General features: G+C 48.7%; 1 protein-coding gene across 2 annotated transcripts in view; it reads left to right on the top strand.

The window, feature by feature from the left end:
- Positions 1-22,344, top strand: part of SPECC1 (sperm antigen with calponin homology and coiled-coil domains 1) — a 1,296,450-nt gene that overhangs the window by 675,606 nt on the left and 598,500 nt on the right. For both annotated transcript variants that reach the window (XM_086955068.1, XM_086955069.1), the window contains one exon: positions 17,832-17,901. In XM_086955068.1, coding sequence (XP_086811194.1) covers positions 17,832-17,901 — 70 coding nt within the window. The remainder of the gene's footprint in view (positions 1-17,831; positions 17,902-22,344) is intronic.

The following is a 22,344-nucleotide window of genomic DNA, read 5'->3' as shown; positions in this document are numbered from 1 at the left end:
AATGAAGCCTATCTCTAGTGCTTTCCCAAAACCAGGCACATCCATTTTCTGCAGCGTTGCACTGTTACTACTTACTAGAAGGGGTCTTCGGGGATGACAGCGTCAAGCTGGCGGTGGCCGTGGGAGGATGTCTAGTTCTGGCTTGGACAGACATCCCTTCTTGCTAAGACAATATAGTCGAGCCTCTGTGGGAAGAGGCCCGTGAGGATGCCTTTCCTGAGTGTCAGCTGGCTGCAATCAAAGGCAAAGATCCTTTCTTAATGGGAGATTGACCCAATCCAGATCTGTGGAACGGATGAAATGCGGAGCTAATGAATGGCTCTGTGGACCTGGCCAGGGCTTCCTGGGCCTGCCTGCCTCACGTCCGCATCCACATACCGTGTGGGAGTGGCAGGTGTTACTGAAAGAAGAATCGAGCTCCTAGTAACGCTCTCACTCCTTCTCTGAAATAACCGCTATCTGCCCTGCTAATGATTGGCATGAAAGGGCTGGCTTAACTCCACATAGTGTGTGTTATAAACACAGGCAGTGCAAACCTCCATTAACAGTTCGAAAAATGGGAAAGTGTTTATGTAAGTATTTTATGTTTAAAACGAAACCAACATGACAAAAATTGGATTAGGCACTTCAAAGTTCCGAGTAACATCTTCAACTGCAGTTGGGCATTGACGTTAATAGAATTATTTGTGCATTGCCCACAGCTGGCGACCTGAGGCTGTTCAAGTGCTTAGAGGCGGCTCTGAAAGGGAGGCCCTGCTAAAGGCTGGGGCCACGGGCAGGCAGGTCTCGGCACCTTCTAATTAGCGTCCTTCCGAGCAGAGCCATGGACCCTGCTTGATGATGTGCCCCCCTCCTGCCCATCTAGCTCCTCTGCTGCTCCTCGGGGACTCAAGGCCCCCTCCCCTGTGTTCAAGACGGGGGACAGTGCTGTGCATGCAGCGTCATTGGACAGGACTCTACTAAAGCGCGCTGGGTCATCCAAGCGACCCAGACCTTCAGGCACACATGCTTTTTGCCGCCCTCCCCCTTTTGCCGCCCTAGGCGGCCGCCTAGTCCTGCCTAATGGTAGAAACGGCCCTGAGGGCATGGCAAGGCGAGCCAGGCGAGGGGGCTACTAATAAATTAATTTAAATTATGGCCGGGACCGTCGGACAATACTTCTCAGTCTCGACGGTGTAGGAGCGTGGCTGGGTCCTCGGATGGCACACCTCAGGCTCACGCTCTCTTTTAAATGCACGCGCTCAATGCGCATGACAAATAATTCAATCAGGGCATTGGCCACCAGCCCTGCCCCATCCAAAAGACCGAAAAGACGCGCCACAGAACAACTGCGCGCCGCGCGCACCCACCCTGCTGACTTAGACTCGCCATTTATTGGTAAACAGTGAGAGGCCCGGCCTGGCCCGGCTGCTAGGAATGTGCGGTGATTCACAATACATTAATTTCCTGCATTTCGTTCCAGCTTATGCTGAGAACCCAAACCAGGGCAACACTAAACAGAAAGGAAATACACATTGTTAGTGAACTTTCTGTTCCATTCTGAAAGTCCGAGGAATTACGATTTGACAAAACATTGAACGTTATGTCATTTCATCTTACACTTAATTCTCTAGTCATGCTTTTTGAGTTGTTTGACATCCCAGGATTTCCACAAGTTGTGATAGTTTTTACATATCGCAACATTCGCCGTTTCCACCTGCAGCTTGGAGCTTTAGATGTTGAATGCATTGTCATCGTACGGGAGTCCAAATTTGCGCCAATTATTTGCTGCAAATATAGATTCCTTGTTTTCTCTCCATTTCACATATTGCAATTCCTCACTGATTTTTTTAAATGCATGGAAACTTCCCACTGATTTTTCAGTCTCTGCCTCTTTGTCCAGGCAAAAAGAAAGTGCGCAGAAGCATGACACAAGAAAGGGGGTTGACAAGGAGTCTGAAGTGGGGCAGTAGGAGCAACTACCAGGAACCATTTAATGAATGAAGAGGCTCAGTCCGAGCCTGAGGGCCGGCCGGGGCCCTGCCGGGGGCGTGCGTGCCGTGCACACCATTTCGTTTATTAAGAGGCCGGGCGTGCCATTTACTTCATGATGAAGCGAGAGGCCCCTGTAGAGTGGGGGCACCCCTGCAACGCGGGGACTGCGGGGGCCTGTGTTACGCCCCTGTTGTAGAGACTTGTGTAGAATATGCTCCAAACACGTTGGTTAAATTAATGTGAATATATACTGCCAGTGGCCGCCTTCGGTGTTGACAATAAAGTGTCAGTGCAGAGCACCAGAAACCACTAGCTCAAATTAAGCAATGACTGAGGAGTGCTCGTAATGCCAGATTAAGAGCAGATTTGTACAGCATTGGGTAAAAAAATGAAAGCCACGCACTGATGAGTACATACACATCATGACGTCATGCAGCAGGGTCATTCCTTATGCACGCACATGTGCCACCTCCCGCATGCTTGCGCCGAAAGAATGACAAAGGCGCAATTTTCTTTATTTTATTTACCAATTAAAACTTATAATTTTCACTAGCGCAAATGTGTTTTGGTGAAAGCAGTATTGCCCGCCAGCAAATGGGAGCTGCCAGGCCTTCCAAAGACATATTAAGGACCGCAATTGGTGGAGCAGAAACAGGGAAGTGGGTGGGGGAAGCAATAGGGAGAGGACGGGGGAGCAACAGATGTGTTTGTTTAAAAAAGTTTAAAAAATATGTTTGGGAGAAAGGAGCAACATGGAGCACTTGTGGTGGAGGGCAGGTATCCAGTAAGAAAAGCAACACACAGAAGAGCGAAAGCAAGTGGGGTGACGGAGGAGCAACACAGAGTGCAGGGGTGCAGGATTGGGGGGTAAGCAGCACATGATAGAGACTGCGGGAAAAAACATGCTGTCATGGAGTGCTTAAAGATTTTTTTTTAAAAAGAGTTTTCCTTAATCTGAGCAGAGGATGAGTGCAAGTCTGTCAATCTAAATGATGCCAAAGAGGCTATGCTCCAGGGGAAAGACTAACAGAAGGAGGGGGAGGCAGGCCAATAGTAAGCAATGGGCGGGCTCAAAGCTCACAGTAAGTTTGGGTTTGGTCCACTAGAGGCTTTCATCCACAGACCGCTAAAAGCTGTTCAGTTGGTATATATAATAGCAACTTTGAAAAATCGTAGGCAAAATCATGTGACGTGTAAGGTTACTTCTCCAGTATTAGGGGTGTCTTTCATAGATTCACATGCTTGAATATTCCCCGTCGTCGAAGTGGGAGTCCCACGGTAAATAAAATAGCAATAATGCTAAATATAAATATAGAAATATATATATACATAATACCAGAAAAGAAGTAAGTACATAGAAATCCTCTAAAAACAAATCCTACATAGGAATGCATGGTAGAGAGAAAAAAACATTTGTAACACCTTAGTGTCATTATGTTAGTCCAAACTGCGGCCAATCAGGTGCCAGCACCCTCTAAAACCTTCTCCTCAGAAGCTCAAGCCCTCAGATTTTCTACCGCACGTCGTGTGAAGGGAGTCTCCCTGAGCTCTGCTCAGTTTTCTCAACTCTATCTTCTAGTTTTCCAGAAATTTCTACAATGTCAAGTAAGAAGTCTTTATTCAGACCATGTTCTTCTTGTGGGAAGCTTCGCCTTTTTGAAAAGGACCCCCACCAGAAGTGTATTTATTGTTTATATCCGGATCATGAGGCTGGCAGCTGCAAGTTTTGTAGAACCTTTTCTACCAAAACTCTTAAGGACAGGAAAGGCCGTCTTCTTCTTTGGCTGCAGCATCTTAAGGACAAGGACTCTTTAGTGTCTGACGCAGAGAGTTTATAATCTGGTTTCTCCTCAGCAGCCTCAAAGAGGGGTAGTGTCCAGGAGGTTCCTTCTCCTTTCCTCAAGAAGCCAAAAGTAGCCCTGTCTGTGGCTCCTGTGGTATCTGTTGCCGTTCCTACCACCTCTACGTCCACGAGACCTGGCTCTCTGCGTCTTTGGCCACCTCTCGAGGTGTTTTCACACCTCTTACAGTCCCGCCGTCCACGAGAGCGTCTACGAGCGCTCCGACGACGAAAACGGCTTTGCCTGCATCTTCGGCGACTACACTGACTAACACTTCGGCTTTCTCATCATCGACGATGGTTTCGTCGACGGCCTTCACGTCGACGAGGGTTTTGTTGCCGTCTAAACCTGTCCCGTCGACGATTCTCATCTCGTCGACGAAGAAGAGAGAATCCTCGTCGACAAAAGACCCGAAGACATCGTCGTCGTCGACGAAAGCCTCATCGACGAAGACACCGTCGACCAAGATCTCGTCAACGAAGAAGATCTCGCCGACGAAGACAGGCCCGTCGACGAGGGCTCCGTCGACGGAGTCAGTACCAGCATCGACGGCGAACCTGTCGACGACGACACGCCCGTCGACGACGACTAACTCGTCGACGGCTGCTTCAACAAGGGATCGCTCGTCGACGGTGACACCGTCGACGACCTCGTCGACGACCACTCCGTCGATGCAGGTTTCTTCAAAATTACCGCTGACAACAGCTAACTCAGCCTCGTCGTCGGTAATGGCTCCGTCGACGACGGCACCGATTTCATTTGCATCTGTACCGTTAGTGCCCTTGAAGACCTCTAAATCTTCACATTCTCGAACTACAGTACCCTGCCAACAGATCTCAGAACCAGAGCTTCAACCACCTTCTCCGATGTTTGCAACTACATCAGACTCGGAGCATGAAGAGGACACGTTTGGGGCAGCACATAGTCCCTCTGATTTAATAATTAAATGTCAGGACACAGACTCTGATGATGGCGGTGGCCCAGAATTTCAACAAGAGGAGCAGTTCATTCAAGCCCCTGTGGCCACCATTCCTTTGACCTTAATTTCTAATCTCCAACATATGCTGGACGATTACAACCGCCATTTCCCGAATAGTCCGCAGACTACACCTACACAATCTCCTGCTCCTGTGGTGCTACCTCCACCTTCATTGCCGCCTGTCGTACCAACTACAACATCGTCTCGGATTCATAGATCTATTAGCATCCATACCACTGTATATCCGCAGGATGCGGATGATGAAGCTAACGCAGAACGGGAGGATGGTGAAGTTTCAGACGAGACAGATGATGAGGCAGGCGACCAGGATATGGCCGAATGGGATGATTATAGGGCGCAAACGCCTTCTCCCCAACCTGGTACTTCAAGTGAATCACCACCAGTTGATAGAGAAGCGTGGCTCAGTGGTTAGAGGCGGCAGACCCGGAAGCTGAGATCGGCCGTGGACCAGGGTTCGATTCCCCGCCTCGGCGGGTCTCGGGCTCAAAAATCCACAGAGTCGATAATTCTCGATCCGGTGCCTACTCGACTCATGGGGTCACACTCTGCGACTCTGGGCAATAGCTTGCTTAATCTCCACTACGGCCCCTCGCGGTGGGATGCCTGGCTTTCACCTTGTGGATACCCGACAGGGGAATACCAGGACGGGTTCCCTAAGCAAGCGCCTTGAGACCCCTGGGTTAAAGTGTTGCGCTATATAAATCGAAACACATTTACATTTACATTTACATTTACATAATGCCAGTTTCCATCTTTTAATGGATAAGGCGGCTCAGCGTTTCAAACTTCCACGGTCACAACACAAGGACGATTGCTTTCTTTATGACTTTAAAGATAAACCTTATAAGCAGGTACACACTAGTCCTATTATTGATTTCATGTGGAACAAGCATTTACAATGCAATGGTTTCGCCTTTGGAAAAGTTAGAGCTATTGGCATTGTAAATGACAACATTTGTATTTATGTGTTGGTTTTGAAAACAGATAAATAAATGGCATTGTCATTTACATTGCCATTAGCTTAATCTCGGCAGTCACTCTGCACTCCCTCTGCACTCCCTAGCTAGTCACTCTGCACTCCCTCTGCACTCCCTAGCTAGTCACTCTGCACTCCCTAGCTAGTCACTCTGCACTCCCTCTGCACTCCCTAGTCACTCTGCACTCCCTAGTCACTCTGCACTCCCTCTGCACTCCCTAGTCACTCTGCACTCCCTCTGCACTCCCTAGTCACTCTGCACCCCCTAGTCACTCTGCACTCCCTAGTCACTCTGCACTCCCTCTGCACTCCCTAGCTAGTCACTCTGCACTCCCTCTGCACTCCCTCTGCACTCCCTAGCTAGTCACTCTGCACTCCCTCTGCACTCCCTCTGCACTCCCTAGCTAGTCACTCTGCACTCCCTCTGCACTCCCTAGTCACTCTGCACTCCCTAGTCACTCTGCACTCCCTAGTCACTCTGCACTCCCTAGTCACTCTGCACTCCCTAGTCACTCTGCACTCCCTAGCACTCCCTAGTCACTCTGCACTCCCTAGTCACTCTGCACTCTCTAGCACTCCCTAGTCACTCTGCACTCTCTAGCACTCCCTAGTTACTCTGCACTCTCTAGCACTCCCTAGTCACTCTGCACTCTCTAGCACTCCCTAGTCACTCTGCACTCCCTAGTCACTCTGCACTCCCTCTGCACTCCCTAGTCCCTCTGCACTCCCTCTGCACTCCCTAGTCACTCTGCACTCCCTCTGCACTCCTAGTCACTCTGCACTCCCTCTGCACTCCTAGTCACTCTGCACTCCCTAGTCACTCTGCACTCCCTAGCTAGTCACTCTGCACTCCCTCTGCACTCCCTAGCTAGTCACTCTGCACTCCCTCTGCACTCCCTAGCTAGTCACTCTGCACTCCCTCTGCACCCCCTAGCTAGTCACTCTGCACTCCCTAGTCACTCTGCACTCCCTAGTCACTCTGCACTCTCTAGCACTCCCTAGTCACTCTGCACTCTCTAGCACTCCCTAGTCACTCTGCACTCTCTAGCACTCACTACTCTGCACACTCACTACTTTGCACACTCACTACTCTGCACACTCACTACTCTGCACACTCACTACTCTGCACACTCACTACTCTGCACTATACACAAAGATCTGTTACAATTAGAATAAAATAAAACGAGGTGTAAAAAATGATATGAAGTAATCTTCCTCGAGTTTTTCTAGCACCCGATTCTCTCCCTTCCTTCCCCCTTCTAGCTCCCCACCTCACCTTCTGCCCACACCTTTTCAGATAATGCTGTGAATGGGTGCAAGTATTTATTTTACTTAATGCAGTTTTATATAGTGTAAACTTTTCTAGCACCCGATTCTCTCCCTTCCTTCCCCCTTCTTGCTCCCCACCTCACCTTCTGCCAACACTTTTTTTAGATTATGCTGTGAATGGGGGATGGCGGGCAAAAAGAGATGAGGTGAAGGAGGGACGAGGGGGTCGTAGGGAGGGGGGTGGGGCGCCAAGGACGGATGGTGGACGTGGTATACAAGGACGAGGAGTGATAGAGTTATTGGGTGTAGGGATAGGGAGGGTCGTAGGAAGTGGGTACGAAGGGAAGGGGCCGGAATGGAAGGGGGAGACGAGGGAGGAGATGAAGAGAAGAAACGTCAGGAGAGCTGAAGGAAGGGGGCCGGACAAGCTGGCTGCAGAGGGAAGAATGGCTGAGTGAAACCGGGTAGTGGAGAGAAGGAGGGACGAAGTGAAGGAGATGTGAGAAGGATAGGATGAGAGGGTTGGAAGGGAGCCTGGCTGAGGCTCGGCAGGGGCTGGAGCTGAATAACAGACGGGATGCAGCGGGGGTCTCACGGATGCACCTGACACTCTGAGCATCCATATGGCGAAAACCCAAGATTAGATGAGAGAGTATGGTGTGATGGAAGATCTCGATTTAAAATGTCAGGTCACTTGATCATGTTCTTTAAATTGTTACACCGATTAATGGTTATTTATTTTTAAATTTGTTTCTTCGATGTTTAGCTCTGTAAGCACACCAATAACCCTTTCGGTGCATAGACTATTCGAAACAAGGAGGAAGAGACCTGCTTTGTGGTTTTGTCAACAAATAATTATTCAGAGTTTATACAGAGTTTCTAGGACGTTAATTACCCATACTACTACTTCAGAAAAATCTGTAGAGATTAATTCGCTATTTTGCCGCTCTACAATGTTTCAGGAGGGGCACTCCTGAGAACAGAGTTGCCTTTGTTGTCACTGTTTTTATGGCGTGAGCTGTTACTCTTTCTCAAATTAACTCCAGTGCATTGGTGTTTGTGAAGGTGCTTCACCTGATCAAACCAAAGACTTCTTGTTGACAAGCCTTAGAATGTGCGCTCCCTATCTCCAGCATACGTGGTCAGGCTGGAGCTTGGTTCCAGCTCCTGGGAGGAAAGTCCAACTGACAGGCTGCATACAACCATCCTTCACGTTACAGCTGCCATGATTAAAGGTGTTATTTGCACTGAATCTTCTCACACTGCATCCGCCTGCCTTTACTGAGCGGGTCTCATAAATAGATGGCAACGTTCTCCTGGAGCCCTTTGTAATATCTGACTGTACATGATGTTGCCTTTATGATGGTTAGTAAATTGTAGTCCTGTTAGTTTACAGTTGCGATGCCACCACCCCTCTCATTAAGGCAAACCGGATTACATATTTTATATCCCAAAGGGATCGCCATTTCAGTCACTGGCTTAGAAGTGCCAGAAAGTCATGTTTCAGTGACAAATAAGACGTGCAGTGCCTTATCACAGAGGAGGACATAAATAAGGCCCGCACGTTTTTGCATAGACGCACATTAATTAGGGCTCTATGCAGCGGCCCAAAATACTTAGAAGCACGATTTATAAAATTAATAGTGTAGATTAATTTAATTAATTTCCCAAAAAATACACAACCTTGGGTGGAAAAGTCCTCTGAGGGAAAGTCCTCTGACTTGCTTGTTTGCTACATTACTCGGCTGGTTTGTATACATTACCCATGGGGACTGGTTTACCCTACTCCAGTTCTAGAACTGTGCATTGGTTCTTATGCGTGACCCTACTGGGACCCTACTACATGGGGGCTCCGACCTCTACCACCATGACCCTTCTCTCTAGCTTGTTTCCTTTCTGTTCCCCATCACCCCTAGGATGAACGGACCTCTGACTATCTCCCTGCTATGTCTGGCGAGGAAGGTGTCTGTGACTCTCAGAGCCAATTACAGCCCACACGGGATGGTTCAGACTCACCCCAAACACAGGGTGACTCAGTTTCCATCCTTCCAAAGTCGATAAACTGAGTGCTTATAGATCTGGGTAATACCAGTGTCTGCAAATTACAGTGCTTTGAAGTGGCAGAAGTGCTCTACTTATGTAACAGCTCGCTATTACTGTGTTTTACATGTAATAGAAATTCAGTGTCTTTCACTCCAGTTGCCACTAAAGTCTCTGAGAGCAGTTCCACAAGCGGGGCACCGAGATGGTGATCACCAAGTCCGGCCGGTGAGTGTCTGTCTGCGCAGAACCACTTTCTCTTTCACTTCCCCCCCGCACCTGCACTCCAAGCCTACACTCCCATCGCCCACTCCAATCACTTCCCTAAACACGACTAGCAAATCTGGCACCTGCGTTAGGGGAAATGTTTTCCCCTCTCCTCAGCTACGCCTGGAGTGAACGGGGAAATAAACGGGGGCCACCAACCCCGTAATTCAGGCAAAATCTCGCCAGAGCGCAAGTTCGAAGTATGTGCGTACAGCAACCTACTAACTTCAAAATCCCACAATACATTTCTGTATTCTGCCTGCAGAAGGTTCGACAGCAGCCACGGAATTGTCATAATACTACATAATTTACAGAAACGTATCTTGTGCTGCAATAAACAGCCTTGTGTGTCTCCTACAGATCTGTCTATTGCTTTGCCCCACAACTTTCCTAGATCTTGCGGCTCAACGCTACACGTATGTGTATATATGTATATTTGTCAGTGTGTATGTATATATATATATATATATATATATATATATATATATATATATATATATATATATATATATATATATATATATATATATATATATACACCACTTGTAGCGTTCAGCCGAAAAATCTAGTAAAGTTTGTGGGGCAAAAGGCAAAGCAATAGACAGATCTGTAAGAGACACCCACGGCTGTTTATTGCAGCACAAGATATATATATATATATATATATATATATATATATATATGCACAGACACATTTTTTTTGTATGCTTCACTCGTAGCTGCATATCATTGTAATTAATCTATGCAGAAAATACGAGGCGGCGCTTCGGCAGACTTCACTCGATATTACGTATTCATGAATGCTGCTTATTGGAGCAGAAGGGCATTCTAGAGGTGCCCGGTGCCAGGGCGCGAGGCACACGCCTGTTTTATGGCTCCGACTGCAGATTATTAAACGATAAACAGTCCGGGCCAGAGGTGAACATGGCCTCCGTCCTCCCCATCTGGGCGCTATTTATGCCCTGGAAGTCCGGAATGGCCGCGTGCCCCCTCGTGTTTGTTGCTGGCATATGTTTCCTTTTAGGAAAGCATAATTTAAAGCCACATGATTGACAAAAATAAACAGGCAGGCGCGTTCCGAGGCAGATTGAAAGGAGATGGCGGGGCGCTTCTCTCAGCAGCTCTGCCCCCAAACGTACTGGCACGTGAGGTGAGGGCACAGGTGTTTGCCCACACGTGACGTGACACTCCAAGAAGAGGCCCCCGGAGGCACTCGTTACAAACAGGGGAAAAGTACAAAGTAAAACGTGTCTTCTTAAATCTTTCAATATAAAATATTTTAAGCAGAAAGTGCATCGATTACAAAATAAAAAAAAGCGACTTAAGAAGACAGCTCCAACAAATGCGAGCTGGAATCAATGTCTGGCACTGTTCGAGGCCTCGCACATTGTTCAGCTTTTGAAAATAGATTTATTGTAACTATCCCATATAATCCCTTCGACCTTTCGACCCTCTTTCTCGCTTTAGATAATATTTCTTAAAAAGTCCCGCGTGGATGGGAGCTAAGGTTCTAGTGTATTTCTTAGACTCTGAGACCGAGACGCTCCGCTGTTTGCTCCGTCACAAATTGTGCTGCCCCCCCTCGCTTCCAGTCCTCGGTGCTGCTTACCTCTTCTTCCAGGCCACGTGGGTGCTCATGCTTACTCCCGCTTCCTGTCCCCGCATACGTCTCTCTGCTCCGGGCCACTGCGGTTCTGACCCCGTTTAAAAGGGTTGTCAACTCTTCGTCTGGCTGCTGTCCCTGCTGCCTGCCCCTCTTTGAGGGTGCTGTCCCTGCTGCCTGCCCCTCTTTGAGGGTGCTGTCCCTGGTGTCTGCCCCTCTTTCAGGGTGCTGTCGCTGGTGTCTGCCCCTCTTTCAGGGTGCTGTCCCTGGTGTCTGCCCCTCTTTCAGGGTGCTGTCCCTGGTGTCTGCCCCTCTTTCAGGGTGCTGTCGCTGGCGTCTGCCCCTCTTTCAGGGTGCTGTCCCTGGTGTCTGCCCCTCTTTCAGGGTGCTGTCGCTGGCGTCTGCCCCTCTTTCAGGGTGCTGTCCCTGGCGTCTGCCCCTCCTTCAGGGTGCTGTCGCTGGCGTCTGCCCCTCTTTCAGGGTGCTGTCGCTGGTGTCTGTCCCTCTTTGAGGGCGCTGTCGCTCTAGCTGACTAGTTCACAACGTTGCTGACCTCTTCTTGACACTCCTGTTGAGAGGGTCTCCCTTGTGCCTCTGTGCTGTGGACCTCACCTCAGACAGCACCTCCCCAGCCGAGAGCTGCTCGCCCTGTCTCACTAGCACAGGGTCCTAGTCAGTCCTGGCTTATGAATGAGTTTGGTACTAATGCTCTGCTTCTGCATAAGCGCTTTAGGTCACTCTCGTGGTATGGAAAGCGCTATATAATTACCTATGCAAGGGTACGCCCAGCGCCAGCCTCTAACCCAGGGTACAGGGGACCCCTGCCTCGAGATGATCAGACGATGCTCCCTGGTGCCGTTAGGTGACATTGTTCATCCCAGCCTCTAAACAAGAGAGTGCTGCTATTATCAGCCTCTAAACAAGAGAGTGCTGCTTTCACGCCGCGACGGGGTGACTCACAGAGGCGGCAATATGCTCACAGTTGGCAAACACAGCTCTGTTTGGACAGCCAGTGGGGCCATCCACTCGGCAAACACCGGCAATCCAGTTAGTCTTCGGCAAAGGGAATAAGACACTGCATCCACTCCCCGGGCCTTCGGGGACACACCAGTCTGGCCTTCAGCACAACAGCCCCTCTCTTAAGAGCCAAAATCCCCGAAAAAAAGAAGAAACAAGCAATGGAGAGTGAAAGGGGAGGGGGGCGGAACGGACACACGGGGAGGGGGGCGGAACGGACACACGGGGAGGGGGGCGGAACGGACAGCGGGGGGGGCGGGAACGGGGCACAGGACAGCGAGGGGGGGGCGGGAACAGCACACAGTCAGCGGGAGGGGGGCGGGAAGGCAAGGAAAAGGAAAAACAACCACTCACCCACCTGGACTTCCTCCAACGTCGGTCGGCCGCAGAATGAGAGCATCATGGCGCCGAAAAAAACAAAAACAACTCCGCCCACCGCCGCATGACTACACAGAGGGAACGCACAGCCGGGAGGGGGGGGGTGGGAACGGGCACAGGACAGCCGGGAAGGGGGGGGGGACATTGCGTGTGACGTTCCACCATTTCCATCTCTGGAGAGTTCTTATCGGCTGGCAGATGTGCGTCATCTTGAACGTGTCCTTTTGTAAACATATCCCTGCAGTGTTATAAGGCAGCAGAATGCTTCGACTCGTAGTACTTTCTTCTCTGCACACACTGAGGGCAGGATGGTACTCGGACCTTGCAGGGACCATGGAAGACCGTTTTACATTCCGTACACATTACCTCGACCTAAAAAAGGAAGGGTGCGAGGGTGTTGGGATGATTTCACTCACACGGACACACACGCGAGGACCAGCATCAGGAAACAAGCGGGAGGGGCGGGAAAGGGGGAGGAGAGACGCAGAAGACTGCCGGAGCAGGAAGGTGGGTGCCGGCAATGCCGGAACAGATTCGGGGGCGTTCCCGGCTTTTGGCTGACGTCGCGTGACGTAGCCAAAAGCCAAAAATTCTCGGGAACGCCCCCGAATCTGGTCCGGCCATGACGGACGCCTCTCTGTTCCAATGGCTAGCCTCCATTTATGGAGCTAGCCAATGAAACAGAGGGCGGGATTCAAGGCACCCATACTAGAAACTACAGATTTCTCTGGAGGCGGAGCTTACAGCTCCGTTCCCCAGCGAAACCTAAAAAGGGCATAAAACTAATGAAAGCTCCAAACTCCTTACCTGCTCAGATTCCACGCCTTGAGAAGAAGTACAAGGCCCCCACTGGTTCTCCTGCTTGCCTGATTTCTCATCCCAAGCCAGATTCTGTTGTGACTCTGGCCGCACAGCTTAGAGCTCGGAATCCAGCGTCCCAAATCGCAGCCCCTCCGGATAGAGAGGGTCGACGCCTAGATGCTATTGGCCGCAAGTTCTCAACTATGGCTTCAACATATGTCCGGGCAGCCAATGCCTTAGCCATCTTGGGACGCTATGACCGGCAGATGTGGTCAGATATTGCAGATTTCATGGTACTCATACCTGATGCAGCTAAGGCTGACGCACAACAGATTCTTCGCGATGGTCACAGGGCAGCGGAAGAAATCATCGACTGTGCAGTCGATATTGCTAACACAGGTTTCCGCCTCCTAGCAAGTGCGGCTGCACTTCGAAGACAAGGTTGGCTGAAATCCACCTCCTTCCGGCAGGAAGTTCAAGCCAAAATATTGGATATGCCTTATGATGGGGAATCACTGTTCGGATCCCATATCGATGATGCCCATGAGTCCATCAAGAAGGACACCGATACGGCGAAGTCCTTGGGCACGCTCCAATTTCGGAAACAGTCCTTTCGAGGTGCGCGCGGACGTGGCACTTCTTCCAACTTTTGAGGTGGGCAACAATACCGCTCCTACACTCAGATACCCAGCGTTACACGTCCAACCAGCAGTCTCGTCGGCAACCCTCCAGACCTTACAGAGGAAAGTCGTCCTATCGTGGCATCACTCAGAAACGCCAATGACTTTTGCCATTCTCAAAGTGTTGGAGGGCGAATCTCTCTGTTTTATTCCCAGTGGTCCTGGATCACCTCGGACCGCTGGGTATTGGACATTGTCAAACGGGGTCACACCCTGGAGTTTACAGAGATTCCTCCTTGCACTCCACCTCGTGGCCCACCTCCTCCACATCTCGAGGAGCTCTTCCATCAGGTCCGTCTTCTTGTGTTAAAGGGTGCAGTTGAAGTGGTCCCAATACATCAAAGAGGGAGGGATTTTTACTCTCAATTCTTCCTCATACTCAAGAAGAACGGAGATTGGCGACCCATTCTGGATCTGAGGGCTCTCAACCAGTTCCTGAAGTCTCAATCATTCCGTATGCTGACACTACTGGAAGTCCTGTGTCTTCTATCCAGCGAGGATTTTATGACCACCATAGATCTTCAAGACGCATACTTTCATGTTCCGAGAATCAAACGGCATCACCAATACCTGCGTTTCAAAGTGGGGCCAATGCATTTTCAATTCAAAGTTCTGCCCTTGGGATTGCGTTCAGCTCCTCGTGTGTTCACAAAGGTGCTGGCCCCGGTGGTAGCTCACTTGCGTCTACAAGGAGTTCAGATCTTTCCCTATTTAGACGATTGCCTTCTCAAGTCTCAATGCCACCATCAGCTGAATCGGGACACGCACCTTTGCCAGCAAGTGTTTCGGTCTCTAGGGTTGACCGTCAACAACAAAAAGTCACAGTTTGCACCTCTGCAGATCAGATCATTCCTGGGAGCAATCCTAGACACGCAGCTCTCAAAAGCGTTCGTCTCGGACGAACGACGTCTAAAGATTCTTCGTCTGGTCTCCCTTATTCGAAGAAAACAGTCCGTTTCTGTTCGGACGTTAAAATCATTCTTGGGAATGGCTTCATCTTGTATCGCACTGATCCCAAATTGCAGGTTGAGCGCCCGTCCCATTCAGGAAGAACTGGACTTACAGTGGCGTCAGGTCTCCGGGTCCTTCAACGACCTTGTTGCCGTCACAGCTCGCATGAAACAAAGCCTGCTTTGGTGGCCGCAGCCCGCAAATCTGGGAATGGGTGTGTCCTTCCTCGATCATGCTCCAGACCTTACGTTGACGACAGACGCCTCCTTAGAGGGGTGGGGCGTTCATCTTCAGGGCCTATCCATCAAGGGCAAGTGGTCGCTGATGCAGCGCACGTGACATATCAACAGGCTAGAATTGATGGCGATTTTTCTGGCGCTCAAGTCCTTCCTCCCAGTTGTTCACGGGGAGTCAGTGCTAATCCAAACGGACAATACCACCAGTATGCACTACGTGAACAAGCAGGGAGGGACCAGGTCTCCCCTTCTGTCCCGCTTGGCCCAGTCAATCTGGGATTGGGCTCTTCGCCATCACATCACTTTGACAGCTGTCCACCTTCCGGGCGTGTCCAACCTCCTGGCCGACTCTCTAGCAGGTCCACTTCCTCAACACACGAATGGGAACTGCACCAACCGACTCTGGATCGTGTGTTCCGCAAATGGGGTCACCCAGATCTGGATCTGTTTGAGACAACGGAGAACCGGAAATGCCCGTCTTATGCAAGTTGGCATCCCCACCCAAAGTCCCGCGGGAATGCCCTTTTGATCAACTGGAGCAATCTATTCGCTTACGCTTTTCCGCCGCTCCCATTGATACCGCGGGTACTGTGGAAGATGCGAAGGCAGCCCTGCCACATCCTGCTGATTACTCCTCGTTGGCCCAGACAGGCATGGTTTTCGGAACTACTCCTAATGTCCCTGTGCGAGCCCATTCCTCTACGTCCTCGTCTGGACCGTCTAATCATGGACAAGGGCTTAGTGTGTCATCCAGATCCCTCAACGCTACAATTGTGGGCTTGGAACCTGAGCACCTTGAGTTCGCTGGTTTAAACATATCCCAGGAGTGCAGAGACATCCTAGCTCCTGCCAGAGCTCCGTCTACCATCAAGACTTACAAACTTAAATGGCAGCGATTCTGTCATTGGTGCACTACGGCCAATATCCATCCCATCCATCCTGAGCAGCTCCTTCCATTCTTTTTGAGCCTCGCTCAGTCAGGACTCTCTCATGCTACACTGAGAGTTTTCTTAGCTGCTATATCTCGTTTCCGATATGATGGCTCTTCATCCCTCTGTTCATCACGAATTATACGTCAATTCTTCAAAGGGCTTTTCCGCAAGTTTCCACCTGTGCGTCACCCTCCTCCAGCTTGGCACCTCAATGTTGTACTATCTCAACTTATGAAATCACCTTTTGAGCCTATCCACAGGGCCGATATCAAGTTCATCACTTGGAAGGTTGCACTACTGCTGGCTTTGACCTCCTCTCGTCGCGTGAGCGACCTTCATGATTTTACTGTCAAGCTGCCTTATCTACAGTTCAAACCTGACAGGGTGGCACTTCGGACCAACCCCTCTTTCATGCCTAAAGTACCTACGGATTTTCATTTGAATGAGCCTGTATTCCTCAAGACTTTCTTTCTGGATCCAAAATCTCCGGCGGAGCAGCGCTTACATTCTCTGGACATCAAACGAGGTCTTAAATTTTACATTGCCAGAACTGCCCCTTTCCGCAAGTCCGACCAACTTTTCATTGCCTACGGACGACTGCGCAAGGGACATCCAATTTCTAAACCGAAATTGCCCGGTGGCTTTCCTCAGCCATTGCTTTCTGCCACCAACAAGTGGGCAAACCATTGCAGTCTTCAGTGAGGGCTCATTCTACGAGGGCGATGTCTTCATCCACCGCCTTGTTTGCTGGTGTGCCTCTTCATCAGATCTGCCGTGCAGCGACATGGTCCAACCGACACACCTTCACCAAAAATTACTGTTTGGAGGCCATCAATGAAGCAGATACCGCAGTGGGACAGGCAGTGCTTCGCCATCTTTTTCAGTAAGGTGAGCCTCTGCTCCCTCCTCCTTAGTATTTTCCTGTGATTGCTATGATGCCTTATATGACTGTATTATTATTCTAGTACTGTCTTGATTTTTCTTCTATGCCTAGCAATCTCAGTTTTCTAGGAGGTTACTGCTTTCTATTCTATTCAAGCATGTGAATCTATGAAAGACACCCCTAATACTGGAGAAGAACAATTGTAACTTACCTGTAAACAGGTGGTTCTCCAGTATTGGTGTCTTTCATAGATTCACATGCGACCCACCCTCCTCCCGTCAGAGGCTCTTTTTTCTCCTCATGCGCTCTTTGTAACTTGTGCTACGAAAATCTGAGGGCTTGAGCTTCTGAGGAGAAGGTTCTAGAGGGTGCTGGCGCCTGATTGGTCGCAGTTTGGACTAACATAATGACACTAAGGTGTTACAAATGTTTTTTTCTCTCTACCATGCATTCCTATGTAGGATTTATTTTTAGAGGATTTCTTTGTACTTCCTTCTTTTCTGGTATTATGTATATATATATTTCTAAATTTATATTTAGCATTATTGCTATTTTATTTACCGTGGGACTCCCACTTTGACGACGGGGAATATTCAAGCATTTGAATCTATGAAAGACACCAATACTGGAGAACCACCTGTTTACAGGGAAGTAACAATTGTTCTTCTTTTTTGTGAATCAGCCCCAAGGGTATTGGGCAGGTTTCTGAACCCAACAATTAACGTATATGGCAAATTACATTCAGAAAAATTAAATACATGGACACGTTTTTAACCCTTCACATTCCCTGTTCTCCTCACCATCGGTTAATTGAATTATTTTATATACACTTGCCTGCAAATCCACACTACCCTCTCACTTGGCTTGTTAGGGTTATAATCAGCATGTTAGGACCTATATGCCATTCTATTCCTGTGCCTCGACACACTTTGAATGATTGTCCAAAGCTGCATTAGCATTTAAACATTCTTTTTTCTTTGCAGAGACATTCCATTTCCAGCCTCGCAAAATCACACAGCACAGAGACTGTGAAACGCAGCAACGTGTCCACAGGTAAGGCCGAACTCTAAAGAGCACGAACAGGGAGGGATTCATTGCTGCTAAGTGTAACCAAATATCTGATGGTACCCACAGAAAAATATAACCGATTTGAGATGGAAACAATTAAAACTAAAGGGTTGCGACCACAGAACAATGAACAGCCACAAGGGCAATCACATTTGCGTTTTGTGGCCAGAAGGCACCCTAAAGGCACATACTTGGAATCTTGAGCCGAGTCCATAGGCACCCTCTGGACGTTACATAGGTTTAAAACTTAGCATGCATGGAAAAGACAATTTGTTTGGTGCAGAAGCTGTCAATATCTGTCCCCCTCCCCCCCACACTTCACCAGAAATGAGTCTATGCATTGAAGAGGCCTCCAAACTAGTTTAAAAAAAGTGAGGGCGCAGGTCCCCACTGCGGTGCTTTGGTCAGTCAAGTAGTCAAAAAGTCTTTATTTCGACACAAGTCATAAAAGACAATACAATAAGACAACAAAAAGTTTAAAAAAAACAAAAAAAACATTTCATACTTTTTTTATGGGGGGGAAAACCTTTATTAATACTTCAACCAGTTACAAATATGGGCCTACAACCACCAGGGCCGGCCGCTAATCAGTTTCATCACAGCAAGTCAGTTAGGACAAGACTCGGCCTCCCGGGAAGCGAATGTACCACAACTTCAATTAAAACTGGCTATAGAACATACCATGCGAATGACAGGATTCTAAAGGCTCCATTTTACAATATAAAAATAGAAGGATCAGGTGCCATACAATATCACAAAGTCGCATAAAGGGCGGGCAAAATAGTAGGATTTCCACAATTAGATCGATCTCATTTAAGACAGTGGCGCTAAGGCATACAATTCAGGATAAACAAGCATACAATCACAGTTCACACCAGTTAAGCGCCCGCCCTAGGATACTGAAATACCGTGAAAAGTATAGGCACAGATAAAAAAGTCGATAATTGACAGAAGAATGGACCCACTACGCTGACCCGAAAAGGGAAGAAGCGAAAGAAAAGGCAAGGAAAGATACGAAAGAGAAAAAAGGCCATAGAAACAATAAGGAAAAACTAAATTCCCCTCCCCCAACCCACCACCCTGCACCCCTGCAGATGACTACGGCCTACCCCTCTTGCAGCGTGCCTGTCGCCCCAAATAACTGAAAGCCGAAATATAGGAAGAACAAAGAGAAAGAAAGAAGAACTAAACCCCTACCCTAAAAGTAGAAATGGAGGAGGTCTATATCATACGCGTTCCCGGTCTCTCCCCACCGCCTGAACAAAGAATCCCCCACAAAGCTGACACAATCGAGCAGACCACAATAGAAAAGTACACCGGAGGAAACTATAAACCCCGCCCCGGTCTCCGTTAACCTAGTAAAGCAATCCCGTTACCGATGAAACCATAGTGTGAAACCCCAAACAACAGTCTCAGCCTTGGCCCCGTCGATCAAATTTGCTGATTCCCTCTGATAAGTAGAGCCCAATCGTCAAATTGTCAAAATATACACAGAAGTTGGCGAAATATAGTCTGTTAGATGGGGAAAGGATGGCAAATCCCAAAGTAGACGGCCGGTTCCAACAATGCCCCTCCCCGACTCCAAGACCAGGCACTGTCCCATCCGCCATCTTGATGGACCCGATGGGAAGGGGGTGCGACACAATCCAACATAGTTCACAGTTCCAACCAAAAGTTTCCAGAATGGGAACAGCAGTTAAATGTTCCGCCGGCTGCGAAACCAAAGATTCCGACCATATAGTTGAAACGCCGATCTAAGCATGTTCGAACAGTTCCACTTCTGTAGGGGCAGGCACAGCTCCAAGCACCGGGTCTGAAGGCACCGCTGGGGTGTCTGTCGGGAGGTGAGCTGGCCGCCGGGTCCCGGGCAACGAGTCAGGGTCCGGTCCCGACCCTCTAATTCCATCCGCTGCCGACATCCGATTCCAGACCTGGGCCTCCATAGTCACCTGAAGTGCCTCGAGGGCTGCCAACACTGACCGCAATGACGGGCCGCACTTAGCCTGCTCCGCCGGGTTCCGCATAACATCAGGCATAGTGATCCCCATGGAGAGTCGCCTTTCCCGGGGTAAGATTAGTCGGAGCAGGAATGAACCGTGATGGACAGCTCGTCAACATGCGTTAGTGCGCGCCAAGTCTCCAACCCAAAGGCACCGGCGATGCAAACGCTAGGCCTCTGGGTCAGGGACCCCCGCCACACCACCTCGGGTGTCACTCGTCTCCTCACCTCCGATACGGTACCAGGCAGCAGATCGGCAGCAAAGCAATCCAAAAGATGTCGAAAGTTCCATGGACCGGACCCTGCCGCCCTCACCGGTCTGCTGTTGTTAAACTAGAGAACATGAACAATAATAACAAAGAAAATATAAACAATCAAAGAAACCAATCATAAAGACACATTGTTTTATTCACAATGTGCTAGTATCATGTATATACGTCACTTTAAACCTACATTGATCAGTGACTATTTTGTAGTGCCCCAAAGGTTGGGAAAGGAGGGGGGGTTTGTGATACGTGTGGGTAATAGGTGAAGGAAAAGAGGGTTTGCAGTGACAGTAAAATCGGCGAATAAGAGTAATTCAATGTAGTTACATATCAATGTACCCAGAAAAAGACCAATAGGTTCATATAAATTCTTTCACAAAAATCATACTCCAAATGCACAACTAATGAAAGCAATAGGGTGTGGAGTTGACTACAAAAAACAAAGTGATGTCGACGTTTCGACCCTCGTTCGCAGATGTGGGTTTAGATCTTGCCGTGGGGTCTTCCTCAGGACTGGCTTGTGTGAGGTACGCCATGTATTTTGAGCATTGTCAATTAATTCATTTAGGGTGTCCAAGATCTGGACCAACTGTGTTGTGATTACGGTGATATTATCCAGGAACCAATTTTTGCGCAACAACCAGCAATTTTGCCCATAAATAACTATCAGAAGGGAGCTACAGTGGCCTATACCCACTTGTGTGAGGTACGCCCTGTATTAGAGCACCCTGCCAATTCATTAAGGGGTATTTAAGCTATGAGACTATTTTGTTGTGATCACGATGTTATTATTCACCCATTTATGTTCGTGCCATAGCCAGCATTTAGCTTGTTAAAAAGAATAGTATTTGTCTGTGGATGTTCACAGTTATCCCCTAGTCGATGCATTCACCCATATGCACGTAATCTGCTCCACCTATAAGTACCCAATTGCCTATTTTGGTTTGGCTATTAATACCTCCGTTCTGAGGGATATATCCCGTTACCGGATTCCATCCAGTCGCTACGTCATTTTTAAATACGTTATTTCAGTCACCTTTAATGGCTATATCCAGAATGTGCACTAACACACTGAGCGTTATTGGTACCAATCCGTATGTGTGTTTCCAACAAGTGCCTGACTTTATGCTACCCACTGACTCACCGAGTCTGTCCACCATGCCTTTTAATCACGTGACATGTAACCCTGGCAACATCCCTGTAAGCGGAACTCTGCTTCGCCATTCCCTCGGCGAGCAGTGAACGGCTCCGGATTAATTCCTCCCACCGGTAAGCAACAGCAATTCTTCGAGTGCATGCGTTCAGTCCGCGCCTTTCCAGCAGACTAGTAACGCTTTGCATACTCTTTGTCTCCTGATCTAGTCCTGCCACGGACTCGACGCCACAGCGCGAGTGCCTGCTACCCCACGCCGAAAGTCGAAGCAATACGGCTGTCGGGTAAGTCCTAGATTGGTCTCTGCTTTTGGTTCTAACCCTCCCGGCCCTGCGGGGATAGTTTTTAAAGGTTTTCTTTATACTTTTTTATATTTAGAGCTACTGTCCCTTTTGATGCTTCTACGGACCCCCGACCAATAATTCATTAGGCGGTTCCGTGTGGTACCTCGGTAAGTCCTCTACCATGCGGTGATTTCTGCATTTTTTGTAAAATAACACTATCAGTATAATAAGACCCGTACTTAATTTTAAATTACAGATCTACTGCTGACATCTACCCTCCACCTAACGGGTCCTTTTGCACACCACCTCGGTGGTAAGTTGTAACCTCTCCGAGTTTGACCTTATAACCGGTATATTTGGTATCCATGGATTGGATTGTATAGTGTCGATCAACATATTGGACCTGTACTTATTAGCGTTTGTTGCTAATTCACGTATAGCCCTTTGGTGTTTTGGATGGGTTGCCCAAGTGCGGTGAGACCCATCTTCAGACTGCTTTCCCCCCCCTTTTTTGTGCATAATGATCTCGATCGAGGATTAACAATACATTAATTGGTTGAACAAGTCGTACTCGTGGCGACACAGTGTTTGAACTATATTTATCCAACAAGATTTTGCTAACCGTCAGCCACTTTCATCAAAAGATTGGTGTGCTTTTTAAGCCTGAGTAATATATGGGAATTTCTCTTCCCACACTAATACGTGTATATTTGTACATTAACTAGG

The sequence above is a fragment of the Lissotriton vulgaris genome, chromosome 2_1, assembly GCF_964263255.1.
Source record: "Lissotriton vulgaris chromosome 2_1, aLisVul1.2, whole genome shotgun sequence".
NCBI lineage: Eukaryota > Metazoa > Chordata > Amphibia > Caudata > Salamandridae > Lissotriton > Lissotriton vulgaris.
Note: the sequence above shows the minus strand (reverse complement) of the source record. Positions and strands in the feature narration are given on the sequence as shown.